At 45.7% G+C, this 16,712-nt stretch overlaps 3 protein-coding genes across 3 annotated transcripts; 2 read left to right on the plus strand and 1 right to left on the minus strand.

Moving 5' to 3' along the window:
- Positions 1-33: 33 nt before the first annotated feature.
- On the minus strand, positions 34-4,418 carry lipib (lipase, member Ib). Its single transcript, XM_029149474.3, has 10 exons — positions 4,275-4,418; positions 3,233-3,624; positions 3,038-3,146; positions 2,863-2,964; positions 2,689-2,778; positions 2,435-2,602; positions 2,259-2,348; positions 2,077-2,185; positions 1,341-1,514; positions 34-1,273 (listed from the first exon to the last, which is right to left on the minus strand). Exons 1-10 carry the CDS (start codon positions 4,324-4,326, stop codon positions 1,189-1,191), a joined length of 1,371 nt encoding a protein of 456 aa, XP_029005307.1. The 5' UTR covers positions 4,327-4,418; the 3' UTR covers positions 34-1,188.
- Positions 4,419-4,472: 54 nt separating this feature from the next.
- si:ch73-264p11.1 (uncharacterized protein LOC100000923 homolog) lies at positions 4,473-8,988 on the plus strand. Its single transcript, XM_029147000.3, has 4 exons — positions 4,473-5,933; positions 6,859-6,922; positions 7,612-8,161; positions 8,246-8,988. Exons 1-4 carry the CDS (start codon positions 5,791-5,793, stop codon positions 8,290-8,292), a joined length of 804 nt encoding a protein of 267 aa, XP_029002833.1. The 5' UTR covers positions 4,473-5,790; the 3' UTR covers positions 8,293-8,988.
- Positions 8,989-9,225: 237 nt separating this feature from the next.
- Positions 9,226-16,696, plus strand: cip2a (cellular inhibitor of PP2A). Its single transcript, XM_029146996.2, has 21 exons — positions 9,226-9,371; positions 9,565-9,667; positions 9,983-10,130; positions 10,241-10,353; positions 11,242-11,336; positions 11,425-11,521; positions 11,668-11,790; positions 11,964-12,109; positions 12,200-12,275; positions 12,739-12,978; positions 13,164-13,326; positions 13,407-13,554; positions 13,885-13,984; positions 14,072-14,190; positions 14,510-14,690; positions 14,791-14,865; positions 15,149-15,259; positions 15,356-15,552; positions 15,690-15,772; positions 15,916-16,055; positions 16,199-16,696. The coding sequence occupies exons 1-21, from the start codon at positions 9,226-9,228 to the stop codon at positions 16,343-16,345; spliced, it is 2,751 nt and encodes a 916-aa protein (XP_029002829.1). The 3' UTR covers positions 16,346-16,696.
- The last annotated feature ends 16 nt before the right edge of the window (positions 16,697-16,712 follow it).

Genomic DNA, 16,712 nt, shown 5'->3' on the forward strand with positions numbered 1-16,712 from the left:
CGTTATAAAAGACAAAGAAGCTGAGTAAAAACAAAAATCTGTCGTCTCAGTAGCAAGAAATAGTGTTTGTTGGATGTATTTTTATATTTACAAATTTACCTTTTATTTTTACACCTCATGGTGACAAAGTGAACACATTTCCTCTACACATTTATAAACAGTCAGCTCAGTATTTTAAATTCTCTGTACAGCTGGGGAGTCCCCCCATAGAGTAGCTGATACTCGTCCTGTTAGGGTGGAGCGTGGGTCCTGACACAGCTCTGTCTTCTACATGTAGACGTGTTTAAGGGAACAAGCGAACAGGATGCGTGACCACAGCACAGTCACAGTAGACGTCAGTACTGAATTGATAAATATGAGCCCAAGGTGGTGTTTCATCTATTTAAAACTTCATCTACAGCTCAGTAAACAGTGCGGTGAACATGTTTTAATTTTAGCTGCTCAGTTACTTATCAACAGTCTAAAACACTGGATGATTAAAATAGAATGTGCAGAATTTGAGAAAACAACCCTGAGTTCAGATTAGTTGGACTTAAGTCTGAATAGGACCTAGTTTCGTTCCTTATCTTGTAGCTGGTTACAGCAGCAACTCTGTCACCCACATGGAACTGTTGATTCTGGAGAATCTTATTTAACAGTACATTTCAGTTTCAATCACTCAGATATTAACGTCTTGCAGCAGGGGCTTCATCCGGTGACTTTACCTCAGTTTAGGTGCAAACCACAGCTGCTGTTCGAAAAAGGCACAAAGGTGAGAGGCTGCGCTGAGACGGACGTTCCCTCAGGCACAGGCTCGGCCCACGAGGCCAGACTGAGGCGGGGGCAGAACCAGTCAACAGAACTCTCTGGCTCCAGGACTAATTCACATCAGAGGAGGTCTGAGCGTGTCTTTGTTCTACTGGGTCCATAATGTTCTAATCCAAACATCTCCCAGACCTGTGGCTTCATTAACAAAACTGATCCCACTGTGACGTAAGTCTGTCCTGCAGCAGCTTTTCCTTTAATCTGGTTACGGATCGTGACCTCGGAGCTTACTTGAATCCCAAACATCCCTCGGTTACGAGTCCTGACAGGGATGTTGTCTTGTGTAACAGTGACAGTTTGTCGTGTTTCCGTGGCATCAGCTGACTGGTCCCGGTCCAGCGGGGAGCGGCTCCTCCTGTGAGGACGCCTGGGTTCAGACGTGTGTCAGAGGCGGGAGTCACAGGGGAGCGGACGGAAGGCCACCTCCATGTTCTCCTCCATGATGATGTCAAAGCGGCACATCAGAGGCCTGAAGCAGGAAACAGCGGTCAGACAACATTCTCACTGTTAAAACGTCTACTGAGCAGAGCTGCGACCTTTCGGGGCGCTCCAGAGGTGTGAATCTTATCCGCAGCAGCCTGATCTTGTACCGAGGCCCGATCACGTTGCCGGTGCTGATGCGCATGGAGATCTTCTGGACGTGAGGCAGGTCCTCGTCAAACTGGGCCAGCAGGCGCGTGGAGGTGTACTGCTCGAAGCGGAGGAGCTTACTGCGGCAGAGGGCAGGGACAGTGACTGCGCTGCTGATGCTGAAGCTCAGAGAGGCTGCCGATGCTGCTGCTGGAGGCTGCAGCGCTGGTTTAACCTGGTGTAACTGACTCTAAAGCTGCTTTTAATTCCCCTCCCCACCCAAGCAAACGCTAATGATGTGCTGTTTAGTCTGTCTGCTCACGTTAAGCTGTTGCGGCTGCCGCAGGTTTGTCTGACCACAACCCAGTTTTCCAGACATCATCACTTCCTGTTTATGGGTCTGGTTGTCACGATAACCCCGCCTCCAGCTTTTGCCATTAAGAGGATTCGCGTGTCAGTGCTGCTCATTCAAGAAGACATGCCTTGTGTGTGAGTGGGTGTGTGTCTGGTGGTCGGGTGAACCCACGGCACCGACATCCAGAACCACCAGGTGCAGCACAATTAGCACAAGCCTCCATGACCTGCTGGCCTCCAGCATCAGCAGCCTCCTCCAGCCCGAGCTTAAAGGCTTAAGCACAGCGCCTACGCTGAAGGCTGGACGGCTCCCTGTGGTCTATAGCAGGGTTCTACCGACAGACTCACTGGTCTATTCGCGCCTCAGTGAAGTTTCGGCCACTGTGCAATCGGATGTAGACCACCCCCCAGCGGAGGTACTGGTTCCAGGTCACCATGTCCACTCTGTAGCTCAGCTCTGTGGAAAGAGTGACAGGTCTAAGTGCAGGCTACAGATGAGTCTGTTTCCTCACGTTCAAAGCCAGACTCACTCCTGTAGGGCAGCGAGGCCGTGGTGCTGAAGAAGACCTGGGTCTGTCCGAGCTTCAGCAGCGTCTCGCGCCACTGGCTCACGTCGTAACCTGCAGGTGGGAGCACACAGGTGACGTCATCAGTCTGAGAAGAACCACGGAGCCACAGCTTGTGACTGTTTCCATCCAGCACCCACCGAGCACGGGGCAGGACGCAGGTTTGAAGGCGTCGCACTGCAGACACCGGCCGTCCAGGAAGTCGCTGTAGGACGAGCAGGGGTAGCCCATGAGGCTGCAGGTCCGATTCAGGGAGCACAGGAAGAGGAAGACGGAGCGCTGGTGGTCACACACAAAGTAGGATTTACCTGGAAGACAAAGAGGACCCACTGCAGCTGGAGGGGGGAGGAGGGGGGGGGTCTGTCTCCCACCGATGCTACGAGTGTCTGTGTACCTGCAAAGATGGTTTTGGGACACCCCGGCTGGTCGGCACCACCGTTGGCATAGAAGTCGATATGACCGTGGGCTCCTCTGAGTCCAAACGCTGCCGGGGAACAGAGAGTCAGGACTCATGCGCTGGAGGAAGCAGGTCAGGGGTCAAAGGTCAATCACAGTCAGTCACGCTCACAGTTCATGTCGGTGTGAAGTACGTCCACGAACGCGGCGTCCGAGGGGTCCAGCCGCTCCTCCGGTGTGGCGCTGGTAAACATGGGGCCCGCCGGGTCCAGACCTGGACGAAGGACACGTTACAGGACGGAGGGAACCTGAGCTGCTGCCACGTTTCTCTGCGTCCAAACGTTCACCTGTGATCCGGCCGATCTTTCCCTTCAGGTTGGCTCCCACGAATCCGGCCAGGTGAGCGCCGAGGCTGACGCCGATGAGGTGGACCGAGCTCAGGGAGGCCCCCTCCTCCTGCAGACACATTCACATCTCATCATCATCGTTTGGGAAGACAGCCTCTGAACTCCTCCTCAAGCAGACCCGAGGCGAGGCCTCACCTCCATGGCCGCGATGAAGCCGGTCAGGTTGTGAGCGGCCTCCCTGGTGTAGGACACAGCCGTGAAGTAGTTGAGGTTGGCCGCCCCCCGGTTCCAGTCCACCACGATGACGTTCATGTCCTCCTGCTCAGACAGCAGGCGCACGATGTGCTCGATCCAGATGGGCGGCGCCCCGGTGGGCCGGTAGCCGTGGATGACGAAGGCCGTCGGCCGGGAGAGGTTGAAGAGCGGCTGCGTGGACAGGTGGTGGTGGCTGAGCTCGTGGCCACAGTCGAGGTTGGAGCGAGTGTAGAGCAGCAGGCGGACGTACAGGCTGGTACCGATGAAGCAGTGGGACAGGTTGAGATCTGTGAAGTTGTCACAGAACTCGCCTGCTCCACTCTCCTCCTGACCTGGATGCACAGGTGGAGCAAGGCAGCATCAGCCCACCACCAAAAAGGTTTAGGTTCATCTGCTGGGGACTCTGAATTAAATGAACCCTGAGGGTTCACACAGTCCCAGCAAACTAAAACTGCTCAAAGTGTGAAAGTGACCAGAATCCCCATTCAGTGCTGGGGTTAATTATTGGGTTTTAGGGGTGGTCTAAAACACAGGTTCCTCATCTTGACCTTATAATCTGCCCCAGAAGAACCAGTGGAGACCTAAGCTTGGTTCTAGCTCTGCTCTGCAATTACAGTAACACACCAATGCAAAACTGCCCTCAATAGGATCAGGCTGCTATAAAAAACACCTCATCCCCGCAACAGGTGATTACAGCTGTCAATCACATGAGGAGGCAGGGTTAAGGAAAAGAAGTGGCCCCAATCCAGACCCACACACACACTAGTAGACTCTGAGTCCCAGATGGAGCCTGTTCCTCCCTAAGCTGTCCTGCAGACTCACACCGTGGATTTGTGCGTATTTAGAGTCCAACAGTTATTTTTATCTGAATTGTTTCCAGGTCTGATCCTATACGGTAACGACATAGAAGAGCACCACCAACACAGTTAAGCTCTAACTGTGGCCAGTGAGTACTCAGCGATCACGATGTCTGTGTTCTTACCTTTGCAGAGCAGGAGGAGTCCGAGCAGAGCCAGGAGTCTGTGGGGCAGCATCGTTCCTGCAGCCGCCGAGACGTGGAGGAACAAATGACGAGAAGAGGAGCTCAGAGTGCAGAGAAGGAGGGATCGACTGCAGGAGGGAGGGATTAGCACCAGGGAGGGAGGGGGAGGGAGGGAGAGGGTGAGTTTCTGGAATGATGGAGAGGCAACGGAACTATTGGTAATTACAACTAGTGATCAGCAATCTTTAACCTCGAGCTTTGGGCCAAGATAGAACATAAAGAGCACAACATGCGTCTACACAAATGGAGTCAATAAATGCACCCAGCGTGGTAGATAAGAAACGGCGCTCGCCTGCATTTCAAAGGGTGTGTGATGTGGTGAAGCCACAGCAGCCAAGGTTATTTATAGAGCGCACCCGCCCCGGCCTCTGTGTGCCCGTTAGCAGAATCTGAACCTCCTCAGAGCACCCAAACTTTATGAGGGAGAGCGTCTGGGCCCAGACCGGTGCCAGGCATCACCAACCGGACCCGGCAGGAAAACAAACAACAGGAAGAACCAGTAATAATAATAGCACTTTATTGATCCAACATAGAGGAATTTATTCTCTGCATTTTTACCCGTCCCCTGGGGGAGCAGTGGGCTCCCACAGTGCGGCACCCGGGAGCTAGTGCGAAGTGTCTTACTCAGGGACACACTTGGCGCTGATGCTCTGGTGGGCTTCGAACCCAGAACCTCTCTACCAACTGAGCCACCAAGCCACTGTAAGACAGAACACAGTCCCAGACCGATGCCTCACCAACTGGACCCGGTGGGAAAACAGAGGAGGAACATGCTTCTGTCCTCCACTTCTGAGCCAGTCGCCAAAGAGCGGGTAGAAAAACAGTCACACAGCTGCTTCTGCTTCCTTAAGTCTCAGCTTCAGGGGCTGCAACCACCACTGTCTCCACTAGAGGTCCTTTTCCAGGCTGCTCAACTCCTGAATCCACTGAGAGCACCTCTAACTGAACAACCCAGGCAGACACAGCACCTGATGCTTCTCACTCTCAGAATATGAGGCTTTATCTCTGACATCAGTGAACTGGTGACACCAGATAACAGCTGACATGGGACAATCACTGCATGGATTTCTTTAAAATGGAAAGAAAACTGATGTAAATAGGATTTTCTGTGACTTTACAGTAAAGTCTTCCACTTAATTACAACACTGATCACACTGATATGAACACACACACACACACACACACACACACACACACACACACACACACACACACACACACACACACACACACACACACACACACACACACGTGCACTTCCTGTGACTCGACTGTGGTTTTGTTCTTTCACACGCGTTCAGCCTGAACACTCGCTCAGAGCACTGACCTTCTCTGCTGCTGACTGCAGACTCACAGAACCGGCCTGGACCCGTCTACTGGGCACCAACGGGAGCAGCTCTGAGTTCTGAGAAATGGAGCAGTGAGGGGTGAGGTGGAGAAGCAGCCTCTCCTCACCATGGCAGCAGCTCTGCCGATGTGTTACCACGGCGCCATCACCAAAGACGAGTGTGAGGCGCTGCTGGGTAAGAAGAACAGGGACGGAGCGTATCTGATCCGAGACAGCGAGACCATCCAGGGAGCCATGTGTCTGTGCGTCTAGTGAGTACCTGCTCCATGTTCTTCTCAGGGGGGACGAGAGTTCAGCTGCTGGAGAAGCTGTTAAATCATATTTAATATTAGCTTCTATAAATAAGCTGCAGAATAAAGTGTATTAATGAGGAAACACAGTGCATATTACAAAGTAAATGCACTTTGTTTCCTCATTAATGTGTAACAGAGGAAACATTAGCGTTTCCTCATGATTGTATGATGAGGGAATTAAGGTAGTCAGAACAATAAGGAACAAAAATGTTATATCTAACAAATCAAAGTCATGTTTCTTATTTATAAAATCAGACGTTCATTGACTAAGTGACAATAGGAAACTTCACGTCAGGTGTCAGCTTATTTTCACAGTTTCCAACAGGGCAGAACCTGGTTGTGTATCACTTTGTGGAAACCGGATTCGTTTTGATCCATAACATGACGAATACCCTGTAACCTGCTTTGTTATCGTCAGTCTCTTATTATTATTACATATTACTCACTCATTACCTTCATTTAGCTCCAGTGTTGGTCCATCATCACAAACTGTAAAGTCTGTTTCGTTCATTTGATAACGTTTGATGATGTAACGTTAATATTTGGGTGCAATCTATGCCTCACTATAATTATTGATGCTACTTTCTGCCTTTACCTCAGCAGCTGCAAAACTGTAAAGAAACAAAGCGTTTCATGCAGAGTGACAAAGGGGAGGCTGCACTAATAGATGGGCATCATCCTGAAGGCCCCCACACAGCGTTTTCCATAGTTTCTATGTCAGCCTGAATTGTTAACCTCACTAACCTCTACCATCAAAACATTCCATTAGTCACACCAGCATTGTGGAGAGAGTCCTCCCTGAGCAGAAATTAAACCTTCTGTTTTGAATATTAATCTGACTCTAGAATTATCTTCTAATACATTCATTTGTTTGACTTTACAGCAAGAAAAAGGTGGTTTATACCTACAGAATCCTTCAAAACCTCAACGGACATTTCACACTGCTGGTAAACACACACACACACACACACACACACAATCACACACACACACACACACACACACACACACACACACACACACACACACACACACACACACACTGTTCTTCTACTGCAACAACAGCGCAAATGCACTGACAGATTATTGAGAGCAACAGCAGAAAAAATGTAACATTTATTAAACATGCAGAAGTCAGAGGACCACTTTAATAAAAGACTCAAAAAAAAACAATTAAATAGGCGCCAGATACAGAAATAGGCTGACTGACCTTAAAGATACATTTGGAGTGGAAACTTATCGCTTGCTGCGCTGCACAGGAAGCTGTGACACGAGTTTAGACCAAACCTCAGCTCATACCACACTCGTCTGACACATGCTGTTTTGATGGACATGTTTCCACCTCACTCAAAGCACCGCTGCTTCTAATCAGCTCATCTAATTCACCTCAGAGGAATGTTGTAGCGTGGTCATATGAAGGAGTCTGGACTGAACGCTGTTCACAGGTCCGTATTTAACTATAAAGATAATATAATGGTCAGAACATTTTAGTTTTTATGTTTAATTAGACTGAATATAATTCAATGTATTGTTTATTATAACGTCAATTTAATCACCTGGCCTCAGTGTCACAGTCTGAGAAAACCAATATTTCCTTCTGCTCGGTTGTTTAATGTGTGCTGACGTTTCCTTTCAGACGGCAGGAGGCTTGGAGGAGACGTTCTTTAAGAGTCTGGAAGACCTCATTCATCATTACAAGAGGAAGAACCAGGGGCTGGCCATTCACCTGCGTCACTCTATCAAAAGAAAGAGGTCCCTTTTGATACAGCCACAGAGGATGTTGGAAAGGCAACCTGAGCCAAGGCCTCCTGAGCCAAGTCCTCCTGAGCCAAGACAATCTGAGCTAAGGCCTCCTGATCGAAGACCTCCGGAGCCAAGGCCTTCTGAGCCAAGACAACCTGAGCCAAGGCTTCCTGAGCTAAGGCCTCCTGATCGAAGACCTCCGGAGCTAAGGCCTCCTGATCGAAGACCTCCGGAGCTAAGGCCTCCTGATCGAAGACCTCCGGAGCTAAGGCCTCCTGATCGAAGACCTCCAGAGCCAAAGCCCCCTGATCGAAGACCTCCTGAGCATAGACCTCCTGATCTAAGGTCACCTTATCAAAGGCCATCTGATCCAAGGTCACGAGCAGGCAGCTCCAGCACAGTGATGCTGCCTTCAGTTGATGATGAAGATAACGACTATGAGAGTGCGTGATATATTGTTGCTGTTCTTCATATAGTGTTTTTCCTGAATTTGTGGAATATTTGACCTTTCCTTTGTTCTTTTTCAGATGCTCCTCAGCCTGAATATGTTGAAGTTCTGCCTAACTTACTCTGACTGCAGGATGAAACATGTGACATGAATATTTTTGGATTACTGTATTAGGACCAGTGGACAACGGGCTCACATCACCTTTAGACTAAGGATCAGTGGACTATAAAGCAAAGCTCTTCATCTGCTTCTATTGTAGATTCTCATAGAATTATAAGTTACATTCATGGTCTCCAGAAGCTGAACTCTTTGTGGTCATTTTGTCCTTTTGCAGTTTGTTTATCATCTATTGCTGCACAGATTATAATGTTTAACATGTTCTTTGTTTCTTGTTATGTAAATACACATATGAATGAATTAATTTTAACATTTGACTTTTTTAAAGTTTCTTGCCACCACAAGAAGCTTAAAGTTAAAATTTGTCTGCATCATTTCCTTCCTTTTCTCTGACTAGAAGCTGTTTTAGCACTAATCAAAATGTAGATCAGGTCATTCACCCTAAATTCACAGTGACTGCAACATGTGTTTTTTGGTGAGAGAGTAGACTATTCTACTGGTAGCTTAGCTGGTTTTCTACATGGTAAAATGTAAATAGTAATGGACGGTAGCTGTGTGTAAATTCAAATCTGTTTGATCAGAAAGTGCAGCAGGAAAGATATGTAGAAGAGGAGAGGAGAAAGTTTTTACATGAGAAAATAAAATAAAATAAAATAAAATAAAATAAAATAAAATAAAATAAAATAAAATAAAATAAAATAAAATCTGAGTCACATGAGACAATCCAGCAGGACAACGCACCAGCTCCGCAGCGGTTCCGTTTTGCCCCGCCCCACGAATACGTTGCCTGTGGACTAGTTCAAACAATACAACAGGGGTGGTGGAATTCTAGTTATCTAAATTAAAACCGCAGTTTCCATAGTCTAGAAACAGGGTTATTGCGTAACATAACTGCTTCTGGTTGCTGTTTGGAACAGATTAATTCCTCTTATCGTACATTTAATGAAGCCCCCCCCCCTCTTCTCGTACGTGGTTTGTCCTGTCTCTGTTCAAGCTCGTAGCGGGAAGACGACGACGACGACGACGTTGTTGTTGTTGTTGTTGTTGTTCTGTGGCACATTTGTCAAAAAGCAGAAAAACTGTCACAGGTAGAGTGAAACGAAAAGAACTATACTGTCGTATAGTTATTTCATGTAAATGAGCAACGCTTATAACATAAAGCTCCTTTTAGCTGCTTTATTTACTGTTGTTATGTAGCTAGCTGCTGTTAGCTCGTGTTAGCCGGTGTTTGGTTAACGACCGTAGCGTAAGTTTTCCCTTACCGTTGCTTCTGTTCAACAGGATGGATACGACTACGTATTTAAAGTCTCTGCTGCTGGCTATCCAGCAGTACCGAGACGGCAGAACTGCCCAAAATGCAGCGCAGCTACAGAGACAAGTGGAGGTGAGTGGGTCCTCCCTGCGTCGCCACGAACGTGTTCCCACTTCAACACATTATACACTGGAAGCAAATGATTATAGCGCTGATACGCGGTTCCTGATACGTGTAATATTTAAAAAGATTTGACAAGAATTTACTGTTTCGCTTCTAAAACTCTTTCTGGCGGTTGTTTTGTTGCCCACTACTTCTGATAGTTACTCATTTGAGGCTGTTTTATCATAGAAATCTACCTAAAACCTTGTGATATCAAGCCTTAATGTGCGGATACATTTCCAAATACAAACGTCTGGTTAACCTGCTGTTTCTGTGTCTTTGCAGGAGGTGTCCGGTCTTGAATGTAACAAGCTGCTGTCCTCTGGACAGGTTTTACCCAGTGAGTGTGTGAGTAGTCTGGTGGAGCTGGCTGGAAACCCAAACACCAGCACGGCTTTGACAAGCTCCATCATCTCCCTGCTGGCACATTTAGGTGGGAACGTGTTATTCCCCACAGATCATGCTTCATCAGCTAAATGCTGTAGTGAAATCATTAACTTTTATATTTTGTTTCTACCTGTTCACACTATGTGACACATTCAGCGTGTGATGATGACAGCCGAGAGATGCTTCACAGCAGCTTTAACCTCACCAGCACACTTGCCTTTGTCATCCACCAGTACAGTGCCACACCAGGAGAGCCTCTAGTGCTGCAGGTAGGTCCTTGTACTCATTCAAGAGCTTTTACTCTTCTACTTCCACCGCTTGAGGATTGCAGACATGTTTTCTCTCTGCTCCCACTCTACTTTTGCTTGCAGTGTCCTTGTATTGTCTTTTTCTGAGCACCCTGATGTGCTATTATGGAATAACTATTTTTCAACATGGAGCTAATCAACTGGTCACTCAGCGCATTGGATAAAGTTTTTTTCACAAAGAAAAGAATCACCGGGAGATCTCTGCTCATTCAGAGGAATTACATCAGAGGCTGACCCGGATTGAAGGACTGATAAGTAAGATCTCAGCCAGTTTGGAGGAAGATAGGAGACAGATGGATAACATCTGCAGACAGACTAAACACTTGGCTACTATGGTGACAGCCTTGTCTGACAGGCTTGAGGAGATGTCATTGGTACCCCATGGACCCGCAAGAGGCGATGAAGCCCTGAGTCATGACCGATTGGACTATTGATATAGACAAATTAGTCATGAATTGTTAAAACCATCCCACCATCCTTACAGTTTCACCATGTGCTCTCCGACCACATCTGTCTACCCTGATGTATTCATGATAAAATCCCAGCAAGGTTTCCACTTGTGCGTGCGTGCGTGCGTGCGTGTGTGCGTGCGTGCGTGCGTGTGTGTGTGTGTATTCTCTGTTTTGTATTGTATTGAAACTTGCTTCCACTGTCAAGATTCGGCACCAGTCAAGCTGGCTGCTGATGACATGTCTTCATTGTGGGACTAATAAAGGCATTCTTTCTACCTACCTACCTACCTACTTAGGCAACCACCCACCCACCCACCGTTCCCTGTAGGTGTTGTATTCCTCCTGTGCCTGGAAACATTACTAATATGTCAAATGTACTTTTGTGTTTGTATATCAGTGTCTACAGGTTCTGCAGAAACTCACTTACAAAACTCAGATCTTCCAGTCTTCTAACTACATTCCGGAGCTTATTTCTTTTCTCATGGCCAACATGTAAGAACCACACCTTGATTATGATCTAATGAAGCTAAATTTCTGATGACATGCAACTAACTGTATGTCTTTGGGGATCGCACCACAGCCAGTCTAAAAGTGACGACATCATCATTCCCTGCCTCGGCCTTATGGCCAATTTGTGCCGTGACAACCACTCAGTGCAGAGCTACATCAAGTCTTTGGTGAGTCTCTACTAAATATTTGCCATTAACCATGTTGAATCTTTTTATCTGTTGAAGTCACAGCACTTATTACTACCTTTTAAGGATTGTTCATTGGTTTATGTGATTTATTGTGTGTGTGTGTGTGTGTGTGTGTGTTGTTTCAGGATAACGTGAAGTCATTTTATCGCACACTAATTAATTTCCTGGCTCACAACAGTCTAACTGTGGTGGTCTTCACACTGTCTATACTGGCCAGCCTCACACTGAATGAAAAGGTTGGAGAGAAGGTAGGTGAGAAATTCTCACAGGGTTGTTCTCCTTTCTAAAACTGGTCACTTAGTTATTGACTTCATCTGCATTAACTACTGTTTCTATATTGTAGCTTGTTCCTCTTGTCACTTCACTTTTCTCTGCCTAAAGTTTCTCAGAGTTCTTTAGTTCTCTCTATTCATGTTATCAGCTCTTTGATTCCAAGAACATCCACCAGACTTTCCAGCTTGTGTTCAACATTATTGTGAATGGTGACGGTACTCTGACGAGAAAATACTCAGTTGATTTGTTGGTCGACTTGTTGAAGAACCCAAAAATAGGAGATTTTCTCACTAGGTATGGACATTTTTACAGTACTCACCTCAAGCGTTTAATCCCAGTAAATACTTCATTGTCTGATGCTCAAAGCTGCATTTTTGCTTCCAGGTATCAGCACTTTTCAGCATGTGTGTCTCAAGTTTTAGGACTGTTGCATTCAAAAGATCCAGACTCTGCAGCCAAGGTGAGATGTGAGAAAATGTGGTTATAGATAACAAACACTACACCATATTTTGTATGTCTTTATAGTGTTGCAACATAAGATAAAATTATTAAAGTCATTTGTAATATTTTGTTAGTTCTGGTTATTTTCATACCAGGCTCAGTAGCTGCAAATGTGGGTGTGGACAAAATGCGGACTGATTATTTTTTTCAATGTCTATTCAAAGAATGCACAGTCCATGCACCACGTACTGTAGTATACATGGCCTAAAACTGGTCTTCACATCTGAGCTAAAGGAATTATTATATGCTGTAAGCCAGGCTTGATGTGGCTTTTATGATATTTATGTGTATAGCATCTTAAACTGAAAACTCAGTTACTCAGCGAATGTTTGATTTAGTAATTTTCATGTTATGATCTTGTTCACTATTTTATCTTTCTGCGTTATCTGAACAACTCCAAATTTAACTCTATTGATCTTTAGGTGTTGGAGCTCCTTCTGGCCATGTGCAGCGTCTCAGGCTTGCGTTTGCTCCTGTGTCAGGTGGTTTTTAAACCCAATGGACCCAAACTGAGAGCTGTCGCCCGCAGACAAGTGGCTGTGCTGGATGTGGGATGCACAGCAGAGCCTGGACTCGCCCTGGTGCAGTGGCTTAGCTCCCCTTTAGAGGGTGCTGAGTCCTGCTCACTTCAAGCGTTGCAGCTATTAAACGAGTTGCTGGAGGTATGGTGGTTGCACTGGATAAACAGTATGTTAGCGTGTCTATTAAAAACACTGTGATTTGATTTATAGTGAAAAGGTTCAGGAAACATGGTGTCTGTATCACAAGCCTGCCTGTCTTTCACCTTTTATCTTCATGTTTGTTTTGGTTTATCTTCATCTTGATATGTTTGTTTCTTGCTGTTCAGGAGGCGCTCGGGGAGGAGAACATGTCCAATTGTGTGCTGACTTTTGTAGACATGTTGCTGCCAGTTCTCTTAGGGCTGCTGAAGGGCATCGATCCTGCACAGGGAGATTCCCACTTAAAGAAACACTGTCACCGTGTGACATATGTCACCACTCTGCTGCTCAATATCCTTTGCTTGACTTTACCTGTGCCACTCTGGTGATTCTTTGTAGTCATATTACACTTTAAATCTTAACTCTTCCACTGTTGTGTGCTGAGGACTCCACCAGATCTTTGGTGTCCCATCAAGTGAGCTCTCAACTCTTCCTCTCACTAGTTGAATCTCTTATTTCATGTTGCTATAGCAACAAGCCTCTACCCTGCCTACATCCTGGCTCTGACAATGATCTGAGGTGAGTGAGTGAGTGCTCTCAGTAATTATTACGTTTGCTACAGACCTGTACATGTTTTATTTCTCATTTCTCAGCTACAGTGTATCTCATTGTAAGCAGTAACGGTAATGCTGACATCACTGCAGGCTAGTGCTTTTTTTTTCATCTTGTTCATGTCTCTATTATAAACTTCCCCAGATCTGAGTAATAAATGAGACAGACTGAATCATCATATCACATATAATTGTTGGCATGTTTACACCTGCTGTTGAGTTAAATAGTCTTTATGTTGCCAATAAACATCTCTTGTGTGGCCCTGTGATAGACTTTCTTATTTTTGTGTTTGTTTAGTCAGGTGTGTGCTGAAGCTCTGCTTAAGACTCTAGAGTTAATGAGCAAACTGAGGCAACAAGTGAAGGACATGGAGACCAGCTTCTACAGGATGTTACAAGTACTTACACTTGCTCATCTTATCGCTTACAGTAGTTCACGCTTAGCTGTTTCCTTTTTTACGTGTTACTTTCTGTTTTTGTGCCAGGACCAAAGAGTAGTGACTCCACTCTCTCTGGCACTGACGTCCCACCGCAGAGAGCGTGTGCAGACTGGACTGTGTTTGTTGTTTGAAGCGACCCCCCTTCCGGACTTCCCTATACTGGTGTAAGTTTCCACCGATTGCAATCAGATGCCTGATGATACTCTATTTTCTATACTTCCTCCTAATTTGAATGATTTTGCCCACTCATGTACTGCATGTAAACGGGGAGGGATAGATACATAACGTAATGCTGCATTGTAGCAGAAATATATCACCAATGATGTGTTAAACTTAAAAACATAGAGGTGGTAACACAGAGATCTACTGAGTGACTAAGCTACAGCGCAAACAAAAATGTATAAATTAATTGAAAAATAATAAATGATGTAATATGACAAATAAATAATTGGCATTTTGCTGTCTTTTAAACTGTCGCTGAAGCCTGGGAGAAAGTATCGCTGCCAACAACGCCTATCGCCAGAGGGAGGCCGAGCTGCCCATTAAACGTGTTGCAGTTCAGGACGTCTCCCCCCTGTGGACAAATGCTGGCTCACTGGAGTCTTCCAGTGTCTCCAGCAGGAGTGTCCACAATCTAACTGAGAAGATACAGAACGGTCTAGAGGTTCGCTTTTATTTTACTGAAAACGTTTTCTACTATAGTAAGAGAGATGTACCTGTAATTACTCATTTCCTGGTAGTTATGTTAAATATTCTGTGTTCAGCTGCAGGAACAGGTTAAGGACTCCCACGTGTCTGAAATCATCGACGTCTATGAACAGAAGCTCTCTGCATTTGCGGTGACTTTGAGTCATATTGTTTTGTTTGATGGATACTTTGTTGTATTTGAAACCTTTTATCTTATTCTGATTAATACAAGGCTAAAGAAAAACACTAAGAAATTGTAACATTGTGAAAACAACTATAGCTAGCTATACATCATGTAACTATAGAAATTCAGGCACCTTTAACTGGTGCACAAACATAAAACCATATAAATACCTAATTGCAAATCTAGTTTTAGAATTCACAAGTAAGTTTTTTTTTTTTTTTTTTTAAAATCGTGACATTTCCTCACCTTAGTCGAAGGAGAGCCGTCTGCAGGACCTGCTGGAAGCCAAGGCTTTAGCTCTGTCTCAGGCCGATCGTCTCATTGCTCAGTATCGCTTCCAGCGCGCTCAAGCTGAGGCCGAGGTAACTTTGACTCTCAGCTAGTACCACACTTCACACTTGGCTTTTAACAAATAGTTTTATGAATGGATATCACTGGTGTTGTTCCCTGATTTGCAGGCTCGTAAGCTGGCCTGCCTCCTCAAGGAGGCTGAGCGTCGACGTGAGGACCTGCAGAGCGAGCTGAGCAGCCAGGTTCTGGAGGTGGAGCGATCCAAAGCTGACATGGAGGAGCTGCTGCAGCACAACGACAGGCTGCAGAAAGACTCTGAGGAGCACCAGGCACTCAAAGGTGCTTACAACGCCCTGCTGAACAGGTCAGAGGCATATGGCACCCTGGGTTTGGGTGGGAAATGAATCAATCTGATCAATTGAGTTACCTGTAAAGGCCATTTATGTTTCACATGAAGTCTATGTAACCTCTACACCTTCTTTTCAAATTCTGTACTTGTAGGACCGCAACTCAACTGGAGGAGAGACAGGAGGAGATCAGGCTGCTCCGCTTAGAAATACAACAGAAGAACAGCGACATAGCAGGTTGGTCTCACAACATCATCATCTTCATTTCTCTATATCCAAGTACTCAAGCATTACCATAAACACATGATGATTCTGGTTCTTTGGGTCCAGCCTGTGTTTGGTTTTGTGTGCTTAGACTGTTGCTCATCTGTTGTGGTCAGGTCTTCGTGGTGACCTTCGAGCAGAAGAAGAGAAGGTGAAACAGAAGGATCAGGAGAGGAGAGAACTGGAGGAGACGGTGGATGTTTTAAGGAAGGAGCTTAACAAGACTGAGCAGGCGAGGAAGGATGCCAGCATCAAGGTGAGGAATGAGTACATAGAAGCAAGACCATGGAATGAAGAGAGTTATCAAGAGTGTTTGAAAGTATAAAATCAATACACAACAAAGTTCAGTGCTAAAAATACGATTATTAGACCATATTGACTCATTTCTCGCCTTTCAAGGCATCATCGCTGGAGCTGCAGAAGAGTCAGCTGGAGACAAAACTGAAGCAGAAGGAGGACGAGCTGAACAAACACTCTGCGATGATCGCCATGATTCACAGCCTCAGCAGCGGCAAAATGAAGAGCGATGTCAACCTGTCCCTCTGAGTCACGTCCTTTTAAAACTTACTGTAGAGAAATAAACCTGGACTATGAACTTCCATTTTAAATTTGAATGAGTTTAATGAAATGATGATGCTCAGATTTTATTTGTGTGTGTTTGATAAATGATTATAAAAGCATAAATCAGGAGGAGCAAATTGTAAAGAAAGGTGCTGGATGTGAGTTTACACCTTCAGACAAATCAAAAACCTGGATTTAGAGTGGAAATAAAAAAAAGCTTCCAACAGTTCCTTTTGTTATAATGATACATATCTGTGTAATATCCGTATTTCTAACTTTGCTTCAAATCTTGTACTGCTTTTAAAATCAATATTAATAAAATGAAAACCTACGTAATTGTTGTGTTTCTGTG

Source organism: Betta splendens, chromosome 4 (genome assembly GCF_900634795.4).
Source record: "Betta splendens chromosome 4, fBetSpl5.4, whole genome shotgun sequence".
Classification (NCBI taxonomy): Eukaryota; Metazoa; Chordata; class Actinopteri; order Anabantiformes; family Osphronemidae; genus Betta; species Betta splendens.